Source organism: Vitis riparia, chromosome 13 (genome assembly GCF_004353265.1).
Source record: "Vitis riparia cultivar Riparia Gloire de Montpellier isolate 1030 chromosome 13, EGFV_Vit.rip_1.0, whole genome shotgun sequence".
NCBI lineage: Eukaryota > Viridiplantae > Streptophyta > Magnoliopsida > Vitales > Vitaceae > Vitis > Vitis riparia.
In genome coordinates, this window is record NC_048443.1 from 28,413,800 (window position 1) to 28,431,525 (window position 17,726).

General features: G+C 37.4%; 2 protein-coding genes across 4 annotated transcripts; one reads left to right on the top strand and one right to left on the bottom strand.

Annotated features, from left to right (window-relative positions):
• Positions 1–884: 884 nt before the first annotated feature.
• On the bottom strand, positions 885–9,974 carry LOC117928978 (protein MID1-COMPLEMENTING ACTIVITY 1-like). Of its 3 annotated transcripts, none has more exons than XM_034849145.1 (7): positions 9,257–9,974; positions 8,485–8,801; positions 8,297–8,409; positions 7,915–7,986; positions 7,419–7,525; positions 6,990–7,083; positions 885–1,382 (listed from the first exon to the last, which is right to left on the bottom strand). In XM_034849145.1, exons 1-7 carry the CDS (start codon positions 9,839–9,841, stop codon positions 1,330–1,332), a joined length of 1,341 nt encoding a protein of 446 aa, XP_034705036.1. In that variant the 5' UTR covers positions 9,842–9,974; the 3' UTR covers positions 885–1,329. The 3 variants fall into 3 exon arrangements, with proteins under 3 accessions (XP_034705036.1, XP_034705035.1, XP_034705034.1); XM_034849144.1 differs by having other exon boundaries at positions 8,485–8,813; XM_034849143.1 differs by having other exon boundaries at positions 8,485–8,822.
• A 1,336-nt stretch (positions 9,975–11,310) lies between these two features.
• Positions 11,311–15,766, top strand: LOC117928964 (eukaryotic translation initiation factor 2 subunit alpha homolog). The gene is made up of 7 exons (XM_034849122.1): positions 11,311–11,931; positions 13,170–13,226; positions 13,383–13,469; positions 13,550–13,696; positions 13,834–13,938; positions 15,051–15,149; positions 15,340–15,766. Exons 1-7 carry the CDS (start codon positions 11,548–11,550, stop codon positions 15,493–15,495), a joined length of 1,035 nt encoding a protein of 344 aa, XP_034705013.1. The 5' UTR covers positions 11,311–11,547; the 3' UTR covers positions 15,496–15,766.
• The last annotated feature ends 1,960 nt before the right edge of the window (positions 15,767–17,726 follow it).

Sequence of the window (17,726 nt, forward strand, 5' to 3'; positions counted from 1 at the left end):
GTCTTGGGATGCTAATCGCCCTATAATAATCAAAATCGGATAAATTTAAACTCAAGACTTTATGCTATTTATTGAACCACTAGTATTCGCCTCATTGGTCTATCCTAGTGGGTTAATCAATTTTTTTTATTTAAGCTTTGAAAATAATTTAAGAACTAGATTAAAACTTGAGAGAAAATATACAAATAACCAATATTTGATTTTTTTAATTTGAGACGCTGGTATAATTAAACAAAAAAAAAAGAGAGAATATAATTTTAGATAGACAATCAAGTCAATCAAAGTCAACACGACCTATTCATCTCAATTGGCAGTCTCCCCAGCATTTACTGTTGAATTCAGATTTTAGGAATCATGGGACACAATTAAATGCTGCACACAGCCTACAATTGCTCCCAATTAAGTCAATTACAAGGAGAAATACAGCTGATTGTGTTTCAGAAGGAAAATACGTAAATCATTAGATAAAAACTGATTAACAGATTAAAAACATTTGAGGCTCAAACATAATTTTATTCTACAAAGCAACAAATAACTGTTTTTAAAAACTGTTGTCAAAAGTTGTTTTTCAAAATTGTTTTCGAAAATAATTATCAAATTGGCCTTATATTTCTTTCATATCAAATGGATGGTAGGTACAAAATGAACTAAGCCCTTGGGCTTTTGCTAATCCCTTTATTAGTACGGGTAGTATTTCCCATGTTCAGACAGCAAAATGTAATGGGTCTGATGAATTATCTTTTTGAACTAAAAGCAAGGTATGTGTCTCCTTTACTTTCTAGTTTGGAGGGTAGGTTCATTAAAAGCGATTGACATTTCAACTACAAGGTGATATTGATTAGGCTTGACTGCATTTGCTTATATTTAATGTTTTTCAGAATATACTCAAATCACAATCATATAAAGAGATAAAAAGGTCAGAAGCTACATTGGCAACTTGCAATTTTGAAAGGCAGATGACAATAACATTTCTCCTTGTCTGTTTATACATAGCCCATAGTTTGCATCCAGCCTATCTTCTGAAAATTTGCAATTCCCAAGACCGCCGTCTCATATTTACAGTGTGCCCATAAATTGCTAGTATCAACACTACTCTACAACTGTAAAGCTTAAGTTATCTCTATGCATATGTTTGTGTAACAAGCTATATACCCAAAGGGTGGAAGATATGTACTTGTATCTATCTATGTGTAAACAGCTATATTTTTTTTGATAGGTTATGTGTAAACAGCTATATTATACCTAAGTATAAAGGTGAAATATAAACGCTCCATGTTAGGAACTCGAGAATGTAAGCTATATTTTAAACTCACAAGATATGGCAGGGATTCAAGGTTTCATGTATTGGAATGGTGGAGGAATCATTTTTCTCCCTTGGCAACCTGCAAAAGAGTTGAGATTGCAGTTAACAATAGAAGAACTCCCAGTATGGTATTATCATGGGGAACAGTTATTCTAAGGATGCTCACCTATCACCCAAAAAAAAAAGAAAAAAAAAAAAAAGGGAGAAGTTATTCTAAGGATGCTTGTGAAAGTGGCTTGTCATTGGACGGTACACATCTAAGAAGTCTTATCCTAATGGAGTTCTGTTTGAATCTGGTAAATTATGACCGAGAGGGAAAAAGTCAAGAAGGAAAATCCATTTCTCTTGCTTGGTTGTGATGCAAATTGTGGAAATATGGGATTATGATTTGTAATTAAGTGCCAAGATTAGAAGGATTGTGTTAGGATACTTTCTATTTTATGGATGAGAGAATCTCTCCTAATTAGTTATTGTTTCCTTAGAGATAGTGATTGTGCATATTATATGGCTTAGATTAGGAATCCCACTTGTATATATATAGGTCCTTTGTATTCAGTTTTGACACAGAAAAAAAGAAGAATATTTTCTTCATGGTATCAGAGCATTCAGATCTGAACCACGTATAAAAAAAAAAAAATCATCTTTTTCCATGGAGAGCAGAACGGAAGGATCAAACTCGGAGGTGACGTCCAGACCTGAAGCAGTTCACTCCGGCAGTGCCAGCACCACATACGGCATCATTCTTCCCATAACAGGTCATAAACTCAATGGGCAGAATTTTATTCAATGGGCTCAATCTGTTCGGATTTTCATCTGCGGGAAAGGTAAGGAAGAATACCTTACGGAAGCCATTGTTCAGCCAAAGGAAGATGATCCAGGATACCGAACCTGGAAGTTGGAAAATAGTATGGTGATGTCTTGGTTAATTAACTCTATGACCAATGACATAGGAGAAAACTTCATGTATTATGGCACAGCAAAGGAGATATGGGATGCAGCTAGAGAGACCTACTCCAACATCGATAATACCTCGGCGATTTTCGAAATCAAGAGTATTCTCCAGGATCTTCGACAAGGAGATTCAACTGTTACCGAATATTTTAATATCCTTACACGGTATTGGCAACAACTCGATATTTATGAAGAATTGGTTTGGAAGTGTCCCGAAGATGGACTCCCATACAAGAAGGTCATTGAAAAGGAACGCATCTACAAATTTTTACTTGGCCTTAATAAGAATTTAGATGAGGTACGTGGAAGAGTTCTAAGTATTAAGCCATTACCTAGTGTTAGGGAAGTTTTTTCTGAAATTCGCAGAGAGGAAAGCAGACAAAAAGTGATGTTGGGAACCCAAAATTCCTCCAAAAATCTTGAGAACTCAGCCCTAGTTGCACGAGGAACCCAATCCAACAACAACAACCACCAAACGAAGAAGAATCGTCCATGGTGCGACCATTGTAGAAAACCTGGACACACGAAAGAGACTTGCTGGCATCTACACGGTAAACCTGCTGATTGGAAACCTTCTCGGCCACAGCAAAACAGAGAAGGCCGGGGTTACACCGCTACAGCCGAAGAAGACGCATCTGGCACTAGCTCAAATCCTGGACCGTTTAGCAAAGAGCAATTGGAGGCACTACAGAAAATGTTCCAACAGACTCTTCAATCAACTGGAACAACTATTGGTACCGCATCTGTAGCCCAGAAAGGTATTTTTTCCCATGCCCTAAATGTTAGACAGGAAAATCACACTACATGGATAGTGGACTCAGGAGCTTCAGATCACATGACTGGGAATCTCATGGTTTTTCATGAATATACTCCTTGCCATAACAATTCCTCTGTTCGAATTGCCGATGGAACCCTTTCTAGGGTATTCGGCACAGGTTCAGTTATTATTTCCAAGGATATTACTCTTCACTCCGTGCTCTATGTTCCGAAATTGGATTGCAACCTATTGTCTATAAGTAGACTAACACAGGATCTTAATTGTGTTACTAAATTCCTTCCTCACATGTGTGAATTTCAGGCCTTGAACTCTGGGAAGAGGATTGGCAATGCTAAGGTGCGTGCTGGACTTTACCTTCTAAGAGCTGACGAAATTCGAAGGCTACCAATGAAGACTGCTTGTGTAGTTTCCAACCCTAGTACCAAGACGGATAGTGTAGTTATGTTATGGCACTACCGATTAGGTCACCCAAATTTTTCCTATCTTGAAAAACTATATCCATCATTATTCAATAAAAATTCCAAAAATTTTCAATGCGAAATATGTCAATTGTCCAAACATACTCGCAACTCCTATTCCATTCAACCATACAAACCATCTCATCCTTTTTCCTTGATTCACAGTGATGTTTGGGGGGCCTCTAGAATCAACAACATTACAGGTTCTAGATGGTTTGTCACCTTTGTTGATGACCACACTCGAGTGACTTGGGTATTCCTTATGAAGAAGAAATCAGAAGTGAGGGAAATATTTGAAAACTTCAACAACATGGTTCAAACGCAGTTTCAGGCAAAAATTCAAGTCCTTCGGACAGATAATGCTCGAGAATACTATCACAACACTCTTGGGTCATATCTTCTGGAGAATGGCATCGTACATCAAAGCTCGTGCATTGATACTCCACAGCAAAATGGAGTTGCAGAAAGGAAAAATAGACATTTGATGGAGGTTGCACGATCCCTCATGATAGCTTCAAACGTGCCTAAACAATTATGGGGTGAAGCTGTACTCACAGCAACCTACTTGATCAACCGAATGCCTTCTAGGATTCTTCAATTTAAAACCCCGTGTCAAATCCTTCTCGCTGCATATCCATCCGCTCGAATAATCTCGTCTATCCCAATCAAAGTCTTTGGTTGTACTGCTTTCGTTCACATCCATAAGTCCCTACGTAGTAAACTTGATCCGACAGCCACTAAATGCATCTTTCTCGGGTACTCACCAAACCAAAAAGGATACAAGTGCTACTCTCCAACAACCAAGAAATTCTACATTTCCATGGATGTCACTTTCTTCGAAAATCAACCCTTCTACCCCAAAATTGCAATTCAGGGGGAGAACTGGTCCACAGATGAATTCCAATTCTGGGAAACCGAAATCAGCACTACTTCTCCTTTGAGTTCATCACTGCCTCCTCAAACAGATACTACTCTTTCTGTCCCCGAAAACAATTCCTTGGATGTCCCTTCTGTCATACCTGAGTCAACTACACAAGGCAGTAAAGAGGTAATAGTTTATTCTAGAAAAAATTTAAAGGAAAAGCCTGAGAAACCTCCTCAAAAGGAGCCCGAGGACAGCACTTCACCTGAGCAGAACCAAGAATTGGACCAGGATCCAAGCAACCCAAACTCACAACCAGGTAACACAATTTATGATCTAAATTCCAATAATGACCTTGATGATCTTGATCAACCCATTGCTTTAAGGAAAGGTGTAAGATCCTGCACTCAGCATCCAATCAGTAATCATGTGTCCTATGGAAAGCTTTCACAGAATTTCCAAGCGTTCATCACTTCTCTTGAAGATGATCGTATCCCATCCAACATCCAAGAAGCACTTCAACAACCTGAATGGAAGACTGCTGTTCAGGAAGAAATACAAGCATTAGAGAAAAATGGGACATGGGAAATCTCAGAATTACCAGAGGGTAAGAGGCCTGTTGGATGCAAGTGGATATTTACCGTGAAACACAATCCAGATGGAAGTATAAACAGGTTCAAGGCTCGACTAGTAGCTAAAGGATTTACTCAATCCTATGGCATTGATTATGAAGAGACATTTGCACCAGTAGCAAAGCTCAACTCCATCAGAGTGTTATTGTCAGTTGCAGTAAATTTGGATTGGAATCTGCACCAACTTGATGTCAAAAATGCATTTCTCAACGGAGAACTAGAAGAGGAAGTCTACATGAAGATTCCACCTAGTATGGAAACTCCAGAAAATTCAGGAAAAGTGTGTAAACTGAGAAAGTCCCTATACGGTCTAAAACAGTCACCTAGGGCCTGGTTTGATCGACTGACTAGAGTTGTGAAAAAACATGGGTTCATCCAATGTCAAGCAGATCACACACTGTTTATGAAGCACTCTAAGGAAGGTGAAATGATTTTGTTCATTGTCTATGTTGATGATATTATAATTACCGGAGACGATGAAGAAGGGATAGGGAATCTCAAGAAGCTGCTAGCAAGAGAATTTGAAATCAAAGATCTTGGACAACTCAGATACTTTCTTGGCATGGAAATTGGCAGAACTAAGGAGGGAATTGTGGTCACGCAAAGGAAGTATGTCCTTGATCTACTTCAGGAGACTGGAATGCTAGGTTGTAAGCCAGTGGACACGCCTATGGATCCTATTGGTAAGATTGATAAAGATAATGACAGTCATCCAACTGACAAAGACAGGTACCAGAGGTTAGTAGGAAAGTTGATCTACTTAACTCACACAAGGCCTGATATTGGTTTCGCTGTGAGCATGGTAAGCCGCTACATGAACAATCCCACTGAAAGACACATGAAAGCCGTATACAGAATTTTACAGTACCTTAAAAAGAGCCCGGGTAGAGGACTCTACTTCAAGAAAACCTCAAGTAGGGAAGTTGAGGTATTCACAGATGCTGATTGGGCAGGATCCTTGACAGATCGGAGGTCAACTACTGGGTATTGTTCCTATGTGTGGGGAAACTTGGTGACTTGGAGAAGCAAGAAGCAGTCCGTAGTGGCGAGAAGCAGTGCAGAGGCAGAATTCAGGGCAATGGCTCATGGGATATGTGAAGGAATGTGGCTCCAAAGAATACTCAAGGAACTTGGAATTATATCAAACTCCACTATGACAGTTTTGTGTGATAACAAGGCTACCATAAGTATTGCAAAGAATCCAGTTCAACACGACAGAACCAAGCACGTGGAGATAGACTGTCACTTCATCAAGGAGAAACTTGAAGGGGGAACAATCAGACTTATGTATATTCCTTCAAGTCGTCAAACAGCAGACATTCTGACAAAAGCACTTCCAAAGGCCACCTACGAAAACATGAAAAGCAAGTTGGGAATGCTAGACATCTACCACCCAACTTGAGGGGGAGTGTGGAAATATGGGATTATGATTTGTAATTAAGTGCCAAGATTAGAAGGATTGTGTTAGGATACTTTCTATTTTATGGATGAGAGAATCTCTCCTAATTAGTTATTGTTTCCTTAGAGATAGTGATTGTGCATATTATATGGCTTAGATTAGGAATCCCACTTGTATATATATAGGTCCTTTGTATTCAGTTTTGACACAGAAAAAAAGAAGAATATTTTCTTCACAAATTAACAAGGAAAAGCGAATATGATGGAAGAAGAGGGAAACTCAATTTTATGTTTAAAAAGTGAGGAAAAGAAAGAAGACAATATTTTACTAGGCTCAAACTTGTTATTCTTTTTCCATAACTTTATTTTCCTTTTTGCATTTCCCTTTTCCTTCTCTAGTTTTCTTCACAATAAAAATAAAAAAAAAACCTAGAAACCCACAAAAATTCAATGAATGATGGTGATCATCTTATAAAATCAGGTGCTTTATAGAAGAGATCTTTGAGAGTTAGTACCAATGTGCTAAGACAGATTATTTGCTGAGATTGGGACCTAATTTTAGCAGGAACTATGAAATGATAGATGACAAGATCAGTCCAACACATACCATCAAAGTTCCTCAGTTCAAGCTCACGCCGCTCTTGAACCATTGCACAGCAGCAACACATTAGATGGGTTAAGAAGTCATCACATGAACCACCCTAAGAAATAAAATGAGGCAGATTATAGTTAGTGAAAAACTTAATAAAATGATTCCAGCAATCTCTTCCAAGGGATGTCTAAGAGAAGAAACAAGCACAGTTCCTCATCAAAACTTGCTACTTACAGAAGGCATGGCCATACAATTGATCTGTAAGATAAAATCATAAACTACAAAAGTCCATATTTGCTCCAATTGTTTTCTGATCTTGCAGAAGTTCAATTAGCTGCTTATGCATTAATTTATTCAAGCATTGAATTGAAATGCTTGGCACAAAAGGAAATATATCATTTAGAAATTCAAACCTCAGAGCTCTTCTTAGTAGAGAGAAGATACCTCTATGTTGAAGTGTTTCCGTAGGTTCCTTCTCACACAACAAGTGTAACAACAACAACCACAGAAGAGGGAGTATGCCATTAGCTCATTACATGCACGTTCACGAGCTGTAGTTAAGAGAAAAAGAAAACTCAGGCCATCAAAATTAATATGAATTGAACTGTTGAAGGCAACAGGTTAAATACAGGAACTTCCCTGAAAATGTTACTAAAATTGATGATATATGTAACAGAACAACAGAATCTCAAACCATGCCGGGGGATCGCTAGCTTCTACTTTCAGTAAGGTAACACGGTAGAACATAGATAAAGATAACAAAATCAAGCAGAATTTCAAAAAGGTGATTCTTTCTATTTACAGAAAGGAGGGTCCTGTTTATCAAAAATGAGTGATGTCCAAGTTAATAGCTCTTATGCATTCATATATTGAATCTTTCATATGTGAATTCAACTGGCACATAAATTATTAATTATATTTTACAGTTGAGTGAGCTTACATATTTTTCCTTTTGACACCACATTAGCTATAAAAGAAAATGTTCCACAGGGATAGAAGCAGTTCTTCAAGCCTGTATCAGAAAATAAAACAGATTGATGAACAGAAAAATTCAACAATCAAGATAGAAAGTATTTCAAATCTACACTAGAATAAAGTATGGTTATCAATACCTAGTTTGAAATGTTCTAATGAAATACACAAAATTGGACAATAAGATCACTTGAAATTAGTTAACCCAATGGTTTTTGAGAATGATATATTTGGATGGCCTCAACCATTCATCATGTGTTGAGGACACCATAATAACAATTATCATCTCTATCTGGTGTGTGACTTGACTATTGAACTGTTAGAAATAAGAAATAGATTCAGGAACTTACTTAAACAAGGCTCCCTGCAACAGCCAAAAAGATCAGCCTGCCACTCAGATTCATCTTGATCTTCAGGTTGTGAACCATGGCCCCCATGGCAAGATTTGGCATTGGCTTCATACCTTCAGTACAAAACCACTTAGTCGGATAGCACACAAATTACTAAATCGTCCTTACTACTGTATAAGAACACTTACCCAGATCCTATGTAAGCATGTGCATCAACAAGCTTTTCACCTGGAACATTAACAACATTTTCAGTGACTTCAATAAGATGTTCAATTACAAGGCACTGCTTAGGGTCATTGTCCACTTGTGAACGATGTAGCTCAATCTGCAGCTTCTCTTTCTCTTCTTGGAGAGCCTCATGGAATCTCAAATCAGGATATCGGCGAGACAGTGACTTCTCCAATACGTCTGCGTCTTTCTTTGTACGATCTCGTTTCAGAATAACATTCTGGGCCATCATATCCTCACCATCAAGAGTGTATTCTCCATGATCTGCCTCAATGGCCTGCAAACCTTCCTTCAGATTCTAACAAAGTCTTAATTACTACCAACTGATCCATGAAAAGCCATTTAAAAATATTCAATGTGTAAATTTATCCAAAATCCAATTGAACCAGTCAGAAAATTTTCATTCTTGCAGCATGTTCAAACTATTTTTGGAAGGAATTAGAATGAAAAGCCATATAGATTAGGTTCCTTTGAGAGAACAGACAGATTCAATGGCAGATTCTATGAAATGATTATAAAATTAGGGGCAATTATATATTTTATTACTTAAGCATATGCACATTCAAATCATGAATATTCACCAACTTCTCAGAAAAGAAAAGGATGGTATCATTCTACTGTTCCTTTTGTTTGTAAAATTACTATACTACCCATCATTTTCCCGGGAAATAAAACGGTAATGTGTCTATCGGTTCAACCGACAGTGACGCATTCTACCAAACAGGTTCATACCTGAATCCGACGGTCGTGAACCATCGAAATCAACGGCACGAGCTTCAGATACCTATCGATCTCATCCTGAACCCTACGGAACTGATACACTATGCTCCACCCCATGGCAAGTAGGTAGAGATAGCTCCTGTCTCTGCAACTCTCCACCAAAACAAGCGCCTTCCTCAAAGCCTCCTCCAGCAGATGCAACGGCTCTCCGGTGGCCGGAAAGCTCCTCAGCTCAGGCGCATTCAGCTTCTCCAACAGGTTCCCGATCATCCTCGCATGGTTGGAGATTTTCTCGCAGTTCCTCCGGTGGGTGTTGGCCTTACGAGCGGCGGCGGCGACCATGCCGATCACACTCAGTGCGTCGACTCCAGCTGCCTGAGCAACATCCTCCATTTCGCTCCGGCGACGTGGAATTTGAAACCCTAAGAGAGAGATTGTGAGAGAGTAGTGGGCCTTGATGAAGGAAGTGATCTTTTGCTTTTGTAGCTTCTGCTGTGACTTGCCTCTTCCTTTTTGGCTTTGCTTGGGAAGGTCGGAGAAAATGGGACACTGGGCACGATAGATGTGGCTTTGTTCGCGTCCTTTGCGGTGTAGCATCTTAACCTACTGCATGATTTTTGGCCGTTGACATGGATGACCATCTGCTTTCATTTCTAAATTCTCTCCGATCCAAAGGCCTTTTGCATATTCCTCCTCTCTGTCGAAGGAAAAGGGAGAATCAGAATGAAGGTATTCATCCCATGAATTGGGTACCATTTCTTGCTCAGCAAGGAACACAATGGTTAAGTCATGGGAATCTGATTTCCAAAAATTTCAAAAATTTGCACCGCATGAAACTTATTTTAAATTAATATGATAATCCTAATAAGTTATAATCTTGGAAAAAGGAGTAATAACGAAGGCCCAAAAATAACAAATAAATAAAAATAAATCATAATTAGGTCAAATAAAAATATAAAATTAAAAATAAATTAATTATTTTTACTTATTTTTTAAAATTATTTTAAACATTGAGTTATTTATTTTATCAAAATAAATAAATCCCATAAATATGAAAAAAATTTCTAATACTTTAGATTATAAATTTAAAAGTATGGTTATTTTCATTACGATATTCATATATTTTCAAAATTTGTTGGAAATTAATATGAATAACAATTCCTTGCATAGTCTCTACTACCATGAAATATAAAGCCAATGAGTGATAATAGGTTCAACTAATTTAATAAAAAAAAAAACAACCTTTCTTTGTGCTATCAATCTTCCCTTCTCCCTTTTTAAGGCAAGCTCCTATCCCACCAAATTTTCCACCCAAATATGATAAATTGATTATGTTCATGGATGATTTTATGATACCTAAAGCTAGTTTTTCATCGCATGTCAAAAATTATGGTTAATTAAAAAGATTATAGGATAAATATTTCATAGTATTTATTTATATCTTAATTTTGATATTGTTTAATTTTATCTTATTTAAAAATAATTACTCAAACATTTTAATTCATATTTAGGGTTTTTGACAATTATTTTTATGAATGATTACAAAAGACGATTTTTGAGAATTGTTTTTTGATATTTTATATAATAAAAATCTATTTGAAACCTAGTTTTAATATTTTTAAAAATATTTTTGATGTTTAATGTTTTATTTTTAATCATATAATTATTTTTAAAAAAATAATTAAAAATAAGTGAAAATAATATAAAAAAATTAAGTAAAAATAATTAAAAATAATTAAAAGATGTTATTTAAAAATAGAAACAGATTTTTATGGTCAAACATGTTTTTTTTGTTTTGATTTTCAACTTAACAAAAAAGTCTATACGGAATAGTTTCAAAAATATTTTTTGAAAAATGATTTTTGAAAACACTTATTAAAAAATAACATTTTTTAAGGGAATCAAATGTAATATATGTATAAACTTTACTATTTCCCATCATACTTACGTTACACTCGCATTCCACCTGTCCTAAGGTTGGTACCTTTCCACTTAAACGTATAACAAAAACGACGTCGTTGCTCTTACCACTGCTTAAAAATACCCTGAGAAGCCGCAAATGGATTTCACACTCGCCAGTCGAAGCCTCGAAGTACTTTTATGAGTTTTATCTCTTGGATCAAACTGTGGTCGCTGATGTTTGCCTCTGGCTGATTGCTAGTCTCATTTACAAAATCGAAATAAGTCAAAACCCTACCTTTAACGGCGAGGCATCGTACAACTGTTAAATTTATCGCTCCCCAAACACTCCCAGAGAAAACCCTAGAAATCCCGACAGAGCCGCAATCCGCAATCCCCAATCCATGGCGACGAACACGCCCAATTTGGAGTGCCGCATGTACGAAGCCAAGTACCCAGAAGTGGACATGGCGGTGATGATTCAGGTCAATAACATCGCCGACATGGGCGCGTACGTCTCGCTGCTCGAGTACAACAACATCGAGGGTATGATCCTCTTCTCCGAGCTCTCTCGACGTCGGATTCGAAGCGTGAGTAGCCTGATCAAGGTGGGACGCATCGAGCCTGTGATGGTCCTTAGGGTTGATAAGGAAAAAGGGTATATTGATTTGAGCAAGAGGAGGGTTTCAGAGGAGGATATTCAGGCGTGCGAGGAGAGGTACAACAAGAGCAAGCTTGTTCACTCGATTATGCGGCATGTTGCCGAGACGATGCAGCTTGATTTGGAGGTACATTGGGTCGATTCTAGTGGTTGGTTGCTGAGAATTGATTTTGTTTTCAAATCATTAACAAACTAAACTAAGCCAAATCGCAGGTTATCCTTTGTTTCCAAACGTATTGTAAGATGCTTCTTTATGGGGATTGAGTTAAATGACTCGTAGATATCATTGTTTTGCTTGTGGTGGAAAATATTAAAAGTTCATAGAAATTGTTGCAATATATTCACAAACTACTGATTTCATTGCATAATTTTTGGGCTGATCATCGTAATTATAATGCGGCTCGAATTAGAGGTATTTTGGATGGAGTTTTAGGGTACCTAATTATAATTGCAAGCTGTGTTCTTCTATTAATATGATATGGTTTAATGTTGCTATTCTAGTTTTGTGAATTTGTAGAAGTATGGTAGATTCATCTCTTGATATTATGGCTCTTTTCATGAAAGTTTCTCAGCTATGTAGAATTGAAAGCTTTTGTAATGGGTTTCCACAATAGAATCATGGATTGTTTCAGAATGTTGTTAACCTGGCTTGCTTTTTTGTTAGTAAACCATTCCGGTATTTTATATTAGGGACCATGGAAGATGCATTGCAACTGACAACTGGGTGCTAAGACTGCAACAGTGATGGTGGGGATTAATGGTGGCAGTGTGGAAATGTCGGAGGGCTAGAGTGCTGCCTTCTCATCTTCTTAACTTGAAATGGTTAGAAAGATGGAAGTCCACTTCTAAGATAGCTCTGGGAACGGAATCCAGAGGAATTGGGGCGGGGGTGGTGACAGTGGTTGGGGTGTTTGAGACTGATTGATCATGTTAAAGTTAACTTTTGAAGTTTTGGTTGAGTATTTTTATATTTATTTATTTATTTATTTTTTTGATTGGCAAAAAGTTTCAGTTGAGTGTTATGAATTGGGTTGTTAATATTTCAATTATTAATATTCCCAACAATACATTTTGTTTGATGGGTAGAATTCACTTCTTTATGGAATCAAATCTAGAACTTCCTGATCTCTAACCCAACTGCTTGGTCCATGAGACAAGCCTCGAGGGCATATTCTTACTGGTATTGTTCACCAATGAAAAACATAGATGACAATTTGAATAGAAGTAGCACTGTGGTGTTGGTAATGTGAGTAATGGATCTAATTTTATCATTCACATAAAATACCTACTGCCTCTGGCGCTGGAATTTTTGTTTGTTTCTTCATATTTAAGATTTGTTGACGATATGCAAATGTCTTATAACAGGATTTATACATCCACGTCGGATGGCCTTTATACCGAAAATATGGTCATGCTTTTGAGGCATTTGAGATTATTTATCACTTTATTGGAGGTTTTTTTATGTTTTTTTTTTTTTTTTTTTGGGGGCGGGGGGATTTGTGGGGGTCCTTTCTTTTCTTTTTCTCTTGTATTTACAGCTAAGAACCTTTTTTCTTTTTTACCTTTTGGTTGTTGCAGGCATTTAAGATAATTGTGACTGACCCTGATTCGGTTCTGAATTCCCTCACTCGTGAAGTTAAAGAAGTTGGCCCTGATGGACAGGAGGTAATCTTTGTTTATGAAGAACCTCACCATATTCTTCCTGTTGATGACAATGGCCACTTTTCATGTCCCTCATTTTATAGGTGACAAAGGTGGTCCCTGCTATATCTGAGGAAGTGAAGGATGCTTTGGTAAAGAATATTAGGAGAAGAATGACTCCACAACCATTGAAAATTCGGGCTGATATTGAAATGAAATGTTTCCAGTTTGATGGTGTGCTTCACATTAAGGTTTTATTGGTGTCCTTCTTTGCCACTTTTTATTTTATTTGATTGGCCTAATCTGTTTAATAATTGGGATTTTACTTTAGAAGGTACCGTTTTAAGTACTGTCTGCTTTAAAACTTGTTCTATCTTTCACTATTCAGGAAGCAATGCGGAAAGCAGAAGCGGCGGGCAATAAGGATTGTCCAGTGAAAATTAAACTGGTTGCTCCTCCGCTTTATGTTCTTACTACTCAGACTCTTGACAAGGTAATGACACAGTCTAGCAAACAATTTCCCCCTGGATAATTTTATTGCCTGTGTTTAGTACGGAGCAAACTTGTTTCCTCCTTTTTGGTGGGTTGAATGGTCATTTGCTTCTTAGACAGTCCAACTTCAGTCCTGTTATCAGCTGTTCTTCTCCTATGTGCTAGTCCAAATTGCATGCATAATGGATGAAAAGTTCTTTGGTGTATACAGTTTGTATCTTTCCATTTTGTTACTTTGACTTTTTCCTGTAATAAAAGAAAATCAAATACTGAGATAGACAACATATCGTGCTGTGGAGAATACAAAAAGAAAAAATACTGAAGATTATACTCCAGAAACCAAAAACTTAGGAGGATAGAAAATGTGCTAAAAATGCTCTAGTGTTGTGGCTCCTCTTGGTTTGGCATCTCCCTCTTCATTTTGGGACACCAGAGCCCATTTTGAAGATGCAGTGAGCTCAAACCATATCATGATGTGTGGACAACCCTCCAAATAGAGAGAGCTGCTCCCCTCCAAGCAGTAAGAAGAATCTACCTCACTCTCCCCCTTTACCTCATCCTTTATTTTTGAAAAGTCTGTTTAAAAAAAGATGCATAACTTTGGAGAACGTAACATGGTAAAAAGGGAGCTAAACTTTTCTCAGTGGAGAATATTTCTAGTCTAGGGAGCAGCTACTACTTCTGGAGAAACATAACCTCTTACTCCTGTGTCTCAGTCTTCATCATCTGGATAACTGCAAAACTGCAGCTGCTGGCTACTCTTAACAAAAGCTATCAATTTAATAGGAGTCGCTTTTGTGGTAGACTTTCTCTAGCTAGGTGTACGAGTGCTCCATGTGAAAAACCAATATTTGAGGTGATTTTGATCTAAACCGGTTAGCATCTAAAAAGTAACCAGTTCATTCGATTATCCATGCCCTTTCTGTAACATGGGTTCTTTTGATTGATTCCACAAGAGTTTTCACTAAGCTCTGTATACATAGCGAGTCTTATCCTCTCAATTGTTGACTATGTCGGATTATTTGGATACTTTAAAATGAGTTGTTGGGCATTTTGTTTAACCATATCAACTTTGCGAATAATATTAGTATTTACTGCTATTTGGCCTGACAGGAGCAAGGAATGTCAATTCTCAATAATGCCATTGCTGCTTGCACAGAAGAAATTGATCGCCATAAAGGAAAGCTTATCGTAAAGGAGGCACCCAGAGCTGTGAGTTTCAATCATCTTCTACTTAAATTTGTTTCCTTTCAATCTTTTAATTCCCAACCTAACGTCTGTTGGTTTTTGGCTAAGTCACTTTGGAAACTTTCTGTTAGAACTTGCTCTTTATTTAATTTTGCTGTCACATTAGAAATTAGCTATCTTTATATCATGTCCCTGATGTGGTGCATTGATTCAGGTGAGTGAACGGGACGATAAACTACTTGCTGAGCATATGGCTAAGCTAAGTCATCAGAACGAGGAAATCAGTGGCGATGAAGGCAGTGAAGAAGAGGAAGACACTGGCTTGGGAGACATTGATGTAGAGAACTCAGGTCCTGGCATAACAGACTGAGGAATGCAGCATAGTTGGTGATGATTTTATCAAGTTCTTGAGATCTTTTCTTTGTTAATTTTTCACGTAGGTGTTTAGTGGTTGTAGAAAACCAACTTTCAAGTAATTGTGTCATTAAGAAATTTTGTCAAATTACAAATTCAACGAGTTATTTCTGAACCCGGGACCAACTTATACAATGTTGAACATTTTTTTCCAGTTCATTTGAGAATGTACTCTCTTTTACTTGAGGATTGTGTTTACTTCTGAATGGAGCCTGTTGTGTATTTGACATTATGTATTGTAGCATCGGTTAGGACGTGTTTGGGAAAAACACTTCTAATGTGTTGAATTTTTCTTTTTCATAGAAATTAGGCGTCACTTTAAAATTTTTAGAGAATCACTGAAGTGATTCTTAGAAAAATCGGTTGCTGCCTGATTCAAAAAAATAAAAATCACAAAATCGCTTTTGAAAAGTTATGCCACAAACTAAAAGTACTTTAATTAAAATCATTCGGGTTTTAAGAAAACATACAAACAAGCCCATAGAAACGGCTTCACGGTACTGCACAGGTCACGTGCCATGCATTTTCCCAGTTGAGTGGGACTGTTGCATACAGATGGAGAAAACAACGGCCACCTTCAACTGCACAGCCCAACGCATCCCATTTTCTCTGACATTCCCCTCCGAGATTCTCTTCCTCTGAGTCGCTCATCCTCAGTTGTGCTGATTCGATTCCAATCACAATCTTATACGAAAATGCAGAATTCTGTTGAAAGCATCTCCAGAGGACGAAGACCTCCGTTTCTTTTCCAACTCTTACTCATCTTCATTTGCTTCGCAATCTTCATCGTTCTAAGCAACAAGAAGTACTCCTACTTGTCCTCGTTCGATCTCCATAACCTGTGGTTGGTGGGGCGGACGAGGTCGCCGGCGGCATTCAAATCTCCGGTGAGTGGCCCTAGCACTGCCTCAGCACAGGACGACGTCGTTTCCGTGAAAAGAAATGGTAATTCAACTGCTGCGGAGGTGAAGTGGGAGCTTTGTGGTGCGGTCAATTACAGGCAGTGAATTCACAATATTCCAATAAACACAAAAAATTTTCTACCTTTTCTTTATGCAAAATTAAATAGGCAATAACAACTAGTAACAATAAATAAATAAACTCATGCAATAGAAAAATAAATCAGACACCAAAATTTTTACGTGGAAAACCCCCTAATATGATGGAAAAAACCATGGGACCTAGTCCAGTTCAAACTTCCACTATCAATAATAATGAGTTATACTTGTTTTTTCTAGAATAATCTCTAGAGGCTTCCAAATAAATCAAGAGCACATATAGCATTGGATTATACAATCTCTGTTGACCAAAGAAACAAAGAAAAATTAGAGAAAGTATACCCAAAAAACGTCGTTACTATTCACAGGTAGTAACACTAGTTCCCGAGCCCAAAATCTGATCTCCACCGTTCAGATTGTAGCTACTCAGGTTTTAAACCTCTCTTCCAAATTTCAACTCGATCGGATCACATATGAAGCGAGATCGGCTTATTGATGAAATCTGGATAGATGCGTTTTTTTTTTTTATCTCTTCTCTCCTCTTTGTTTTTTTCTTTTCCCGATCTTTTTTTTTTTTTTAATGTAATTGAATTGGTTCCCAAGCATATGGGGCCCACTCTCTCACATATGAGGGAGCCCAACAAATCTCCCCCTCTCGACTATGTGAGGGGCTCTACCAAGGCCGTTTGTTTTCTACAGAATTGTAGCTTGTATTGGTTTTGTCATCATATTTGATCCATTCTCATCAGTATGAATTTTCTCATGGCAAAACAATTTCATCTCTAGTGCATTACAAATCCAATGATATCTCGCATCGATATGCTTGGATCTAGAGTGAAAAGTTGGATTCTTATTGAGATGAATAACACTTTAACTATCACAATAGAGTAGATACCTTTCTTGCTATAGACCCAATTATCATAGGAATTTCTTCATCCATAGTAACTCCTTGCTAGCTTCAGTGATAACAATATCTTTAGTCTCTATGGTCGACAAAGCAACACATTTTTGCAACTTTGATTGCCATGACATTGTTTCCCTTGAAAAAGTGATCAAATAACCAAAAGTACACTTTCTGGAATCAACATCCCCAGCCATATCTGTATTTGTGTATCTTACAAGCACAAATTTGTTAGTTTCAAAATATAAACATGTCTTAGAAGTACCCCTCAGATACCTGAGAATCCAT

What these genes read in the sequence shown, in the direction of transcription:
- LOC117928978 (XM_034849143.1), bottom strand. Translation starts at nt 9,841, where the DNA reads ATGCTACACCGCAAAGGACGCGAACAAAGCCACATCTATCGTGCCCAG. An exon ending in TTGCAGGGAGCCTTGTTTAA is followed by an intron (nt 7,987 to 8,296) that starts GTAAGTTCCTGA and finishes TTTCTGATACAG; the next exon opens with GCTTGAAGAACTGCTTCTAT. An exon ending in GGTGTCAAAAGGAAAAATAT is followed by an intron (nt 7,526 to 7,914) that starts GTAAGCTCACTC and finishes TCTTAACTACAG; the next exon opens with CTCGTGAACGTGCATGTAAT.
- LOC117928964 (XM_034849122.1), top strand. Translation starts at nt 11,548, where the DNA reads ATGGCGACGAACACGCCCAATTTGGAGTGCCGCATGTACGAAGCCAAG. An exon ending in ATGGTGTGCTTCACATTAAG is followed by an intron (nt 13,697 to 13,833) that starts GTTTTATTGGTG and finishes TTCACTATTCAG; the next exon opens with GAAGCAATGCGGAAAGCAGA. An exon ending in CTACTCAGACTCTTGACAAG is followed by an intron (nt 13,939 to 15,050) that starts GTAATGACACAG and finishes TTGGCCTGACAG; the next exon opens with GAGCAAGGAATGTCAATTCT.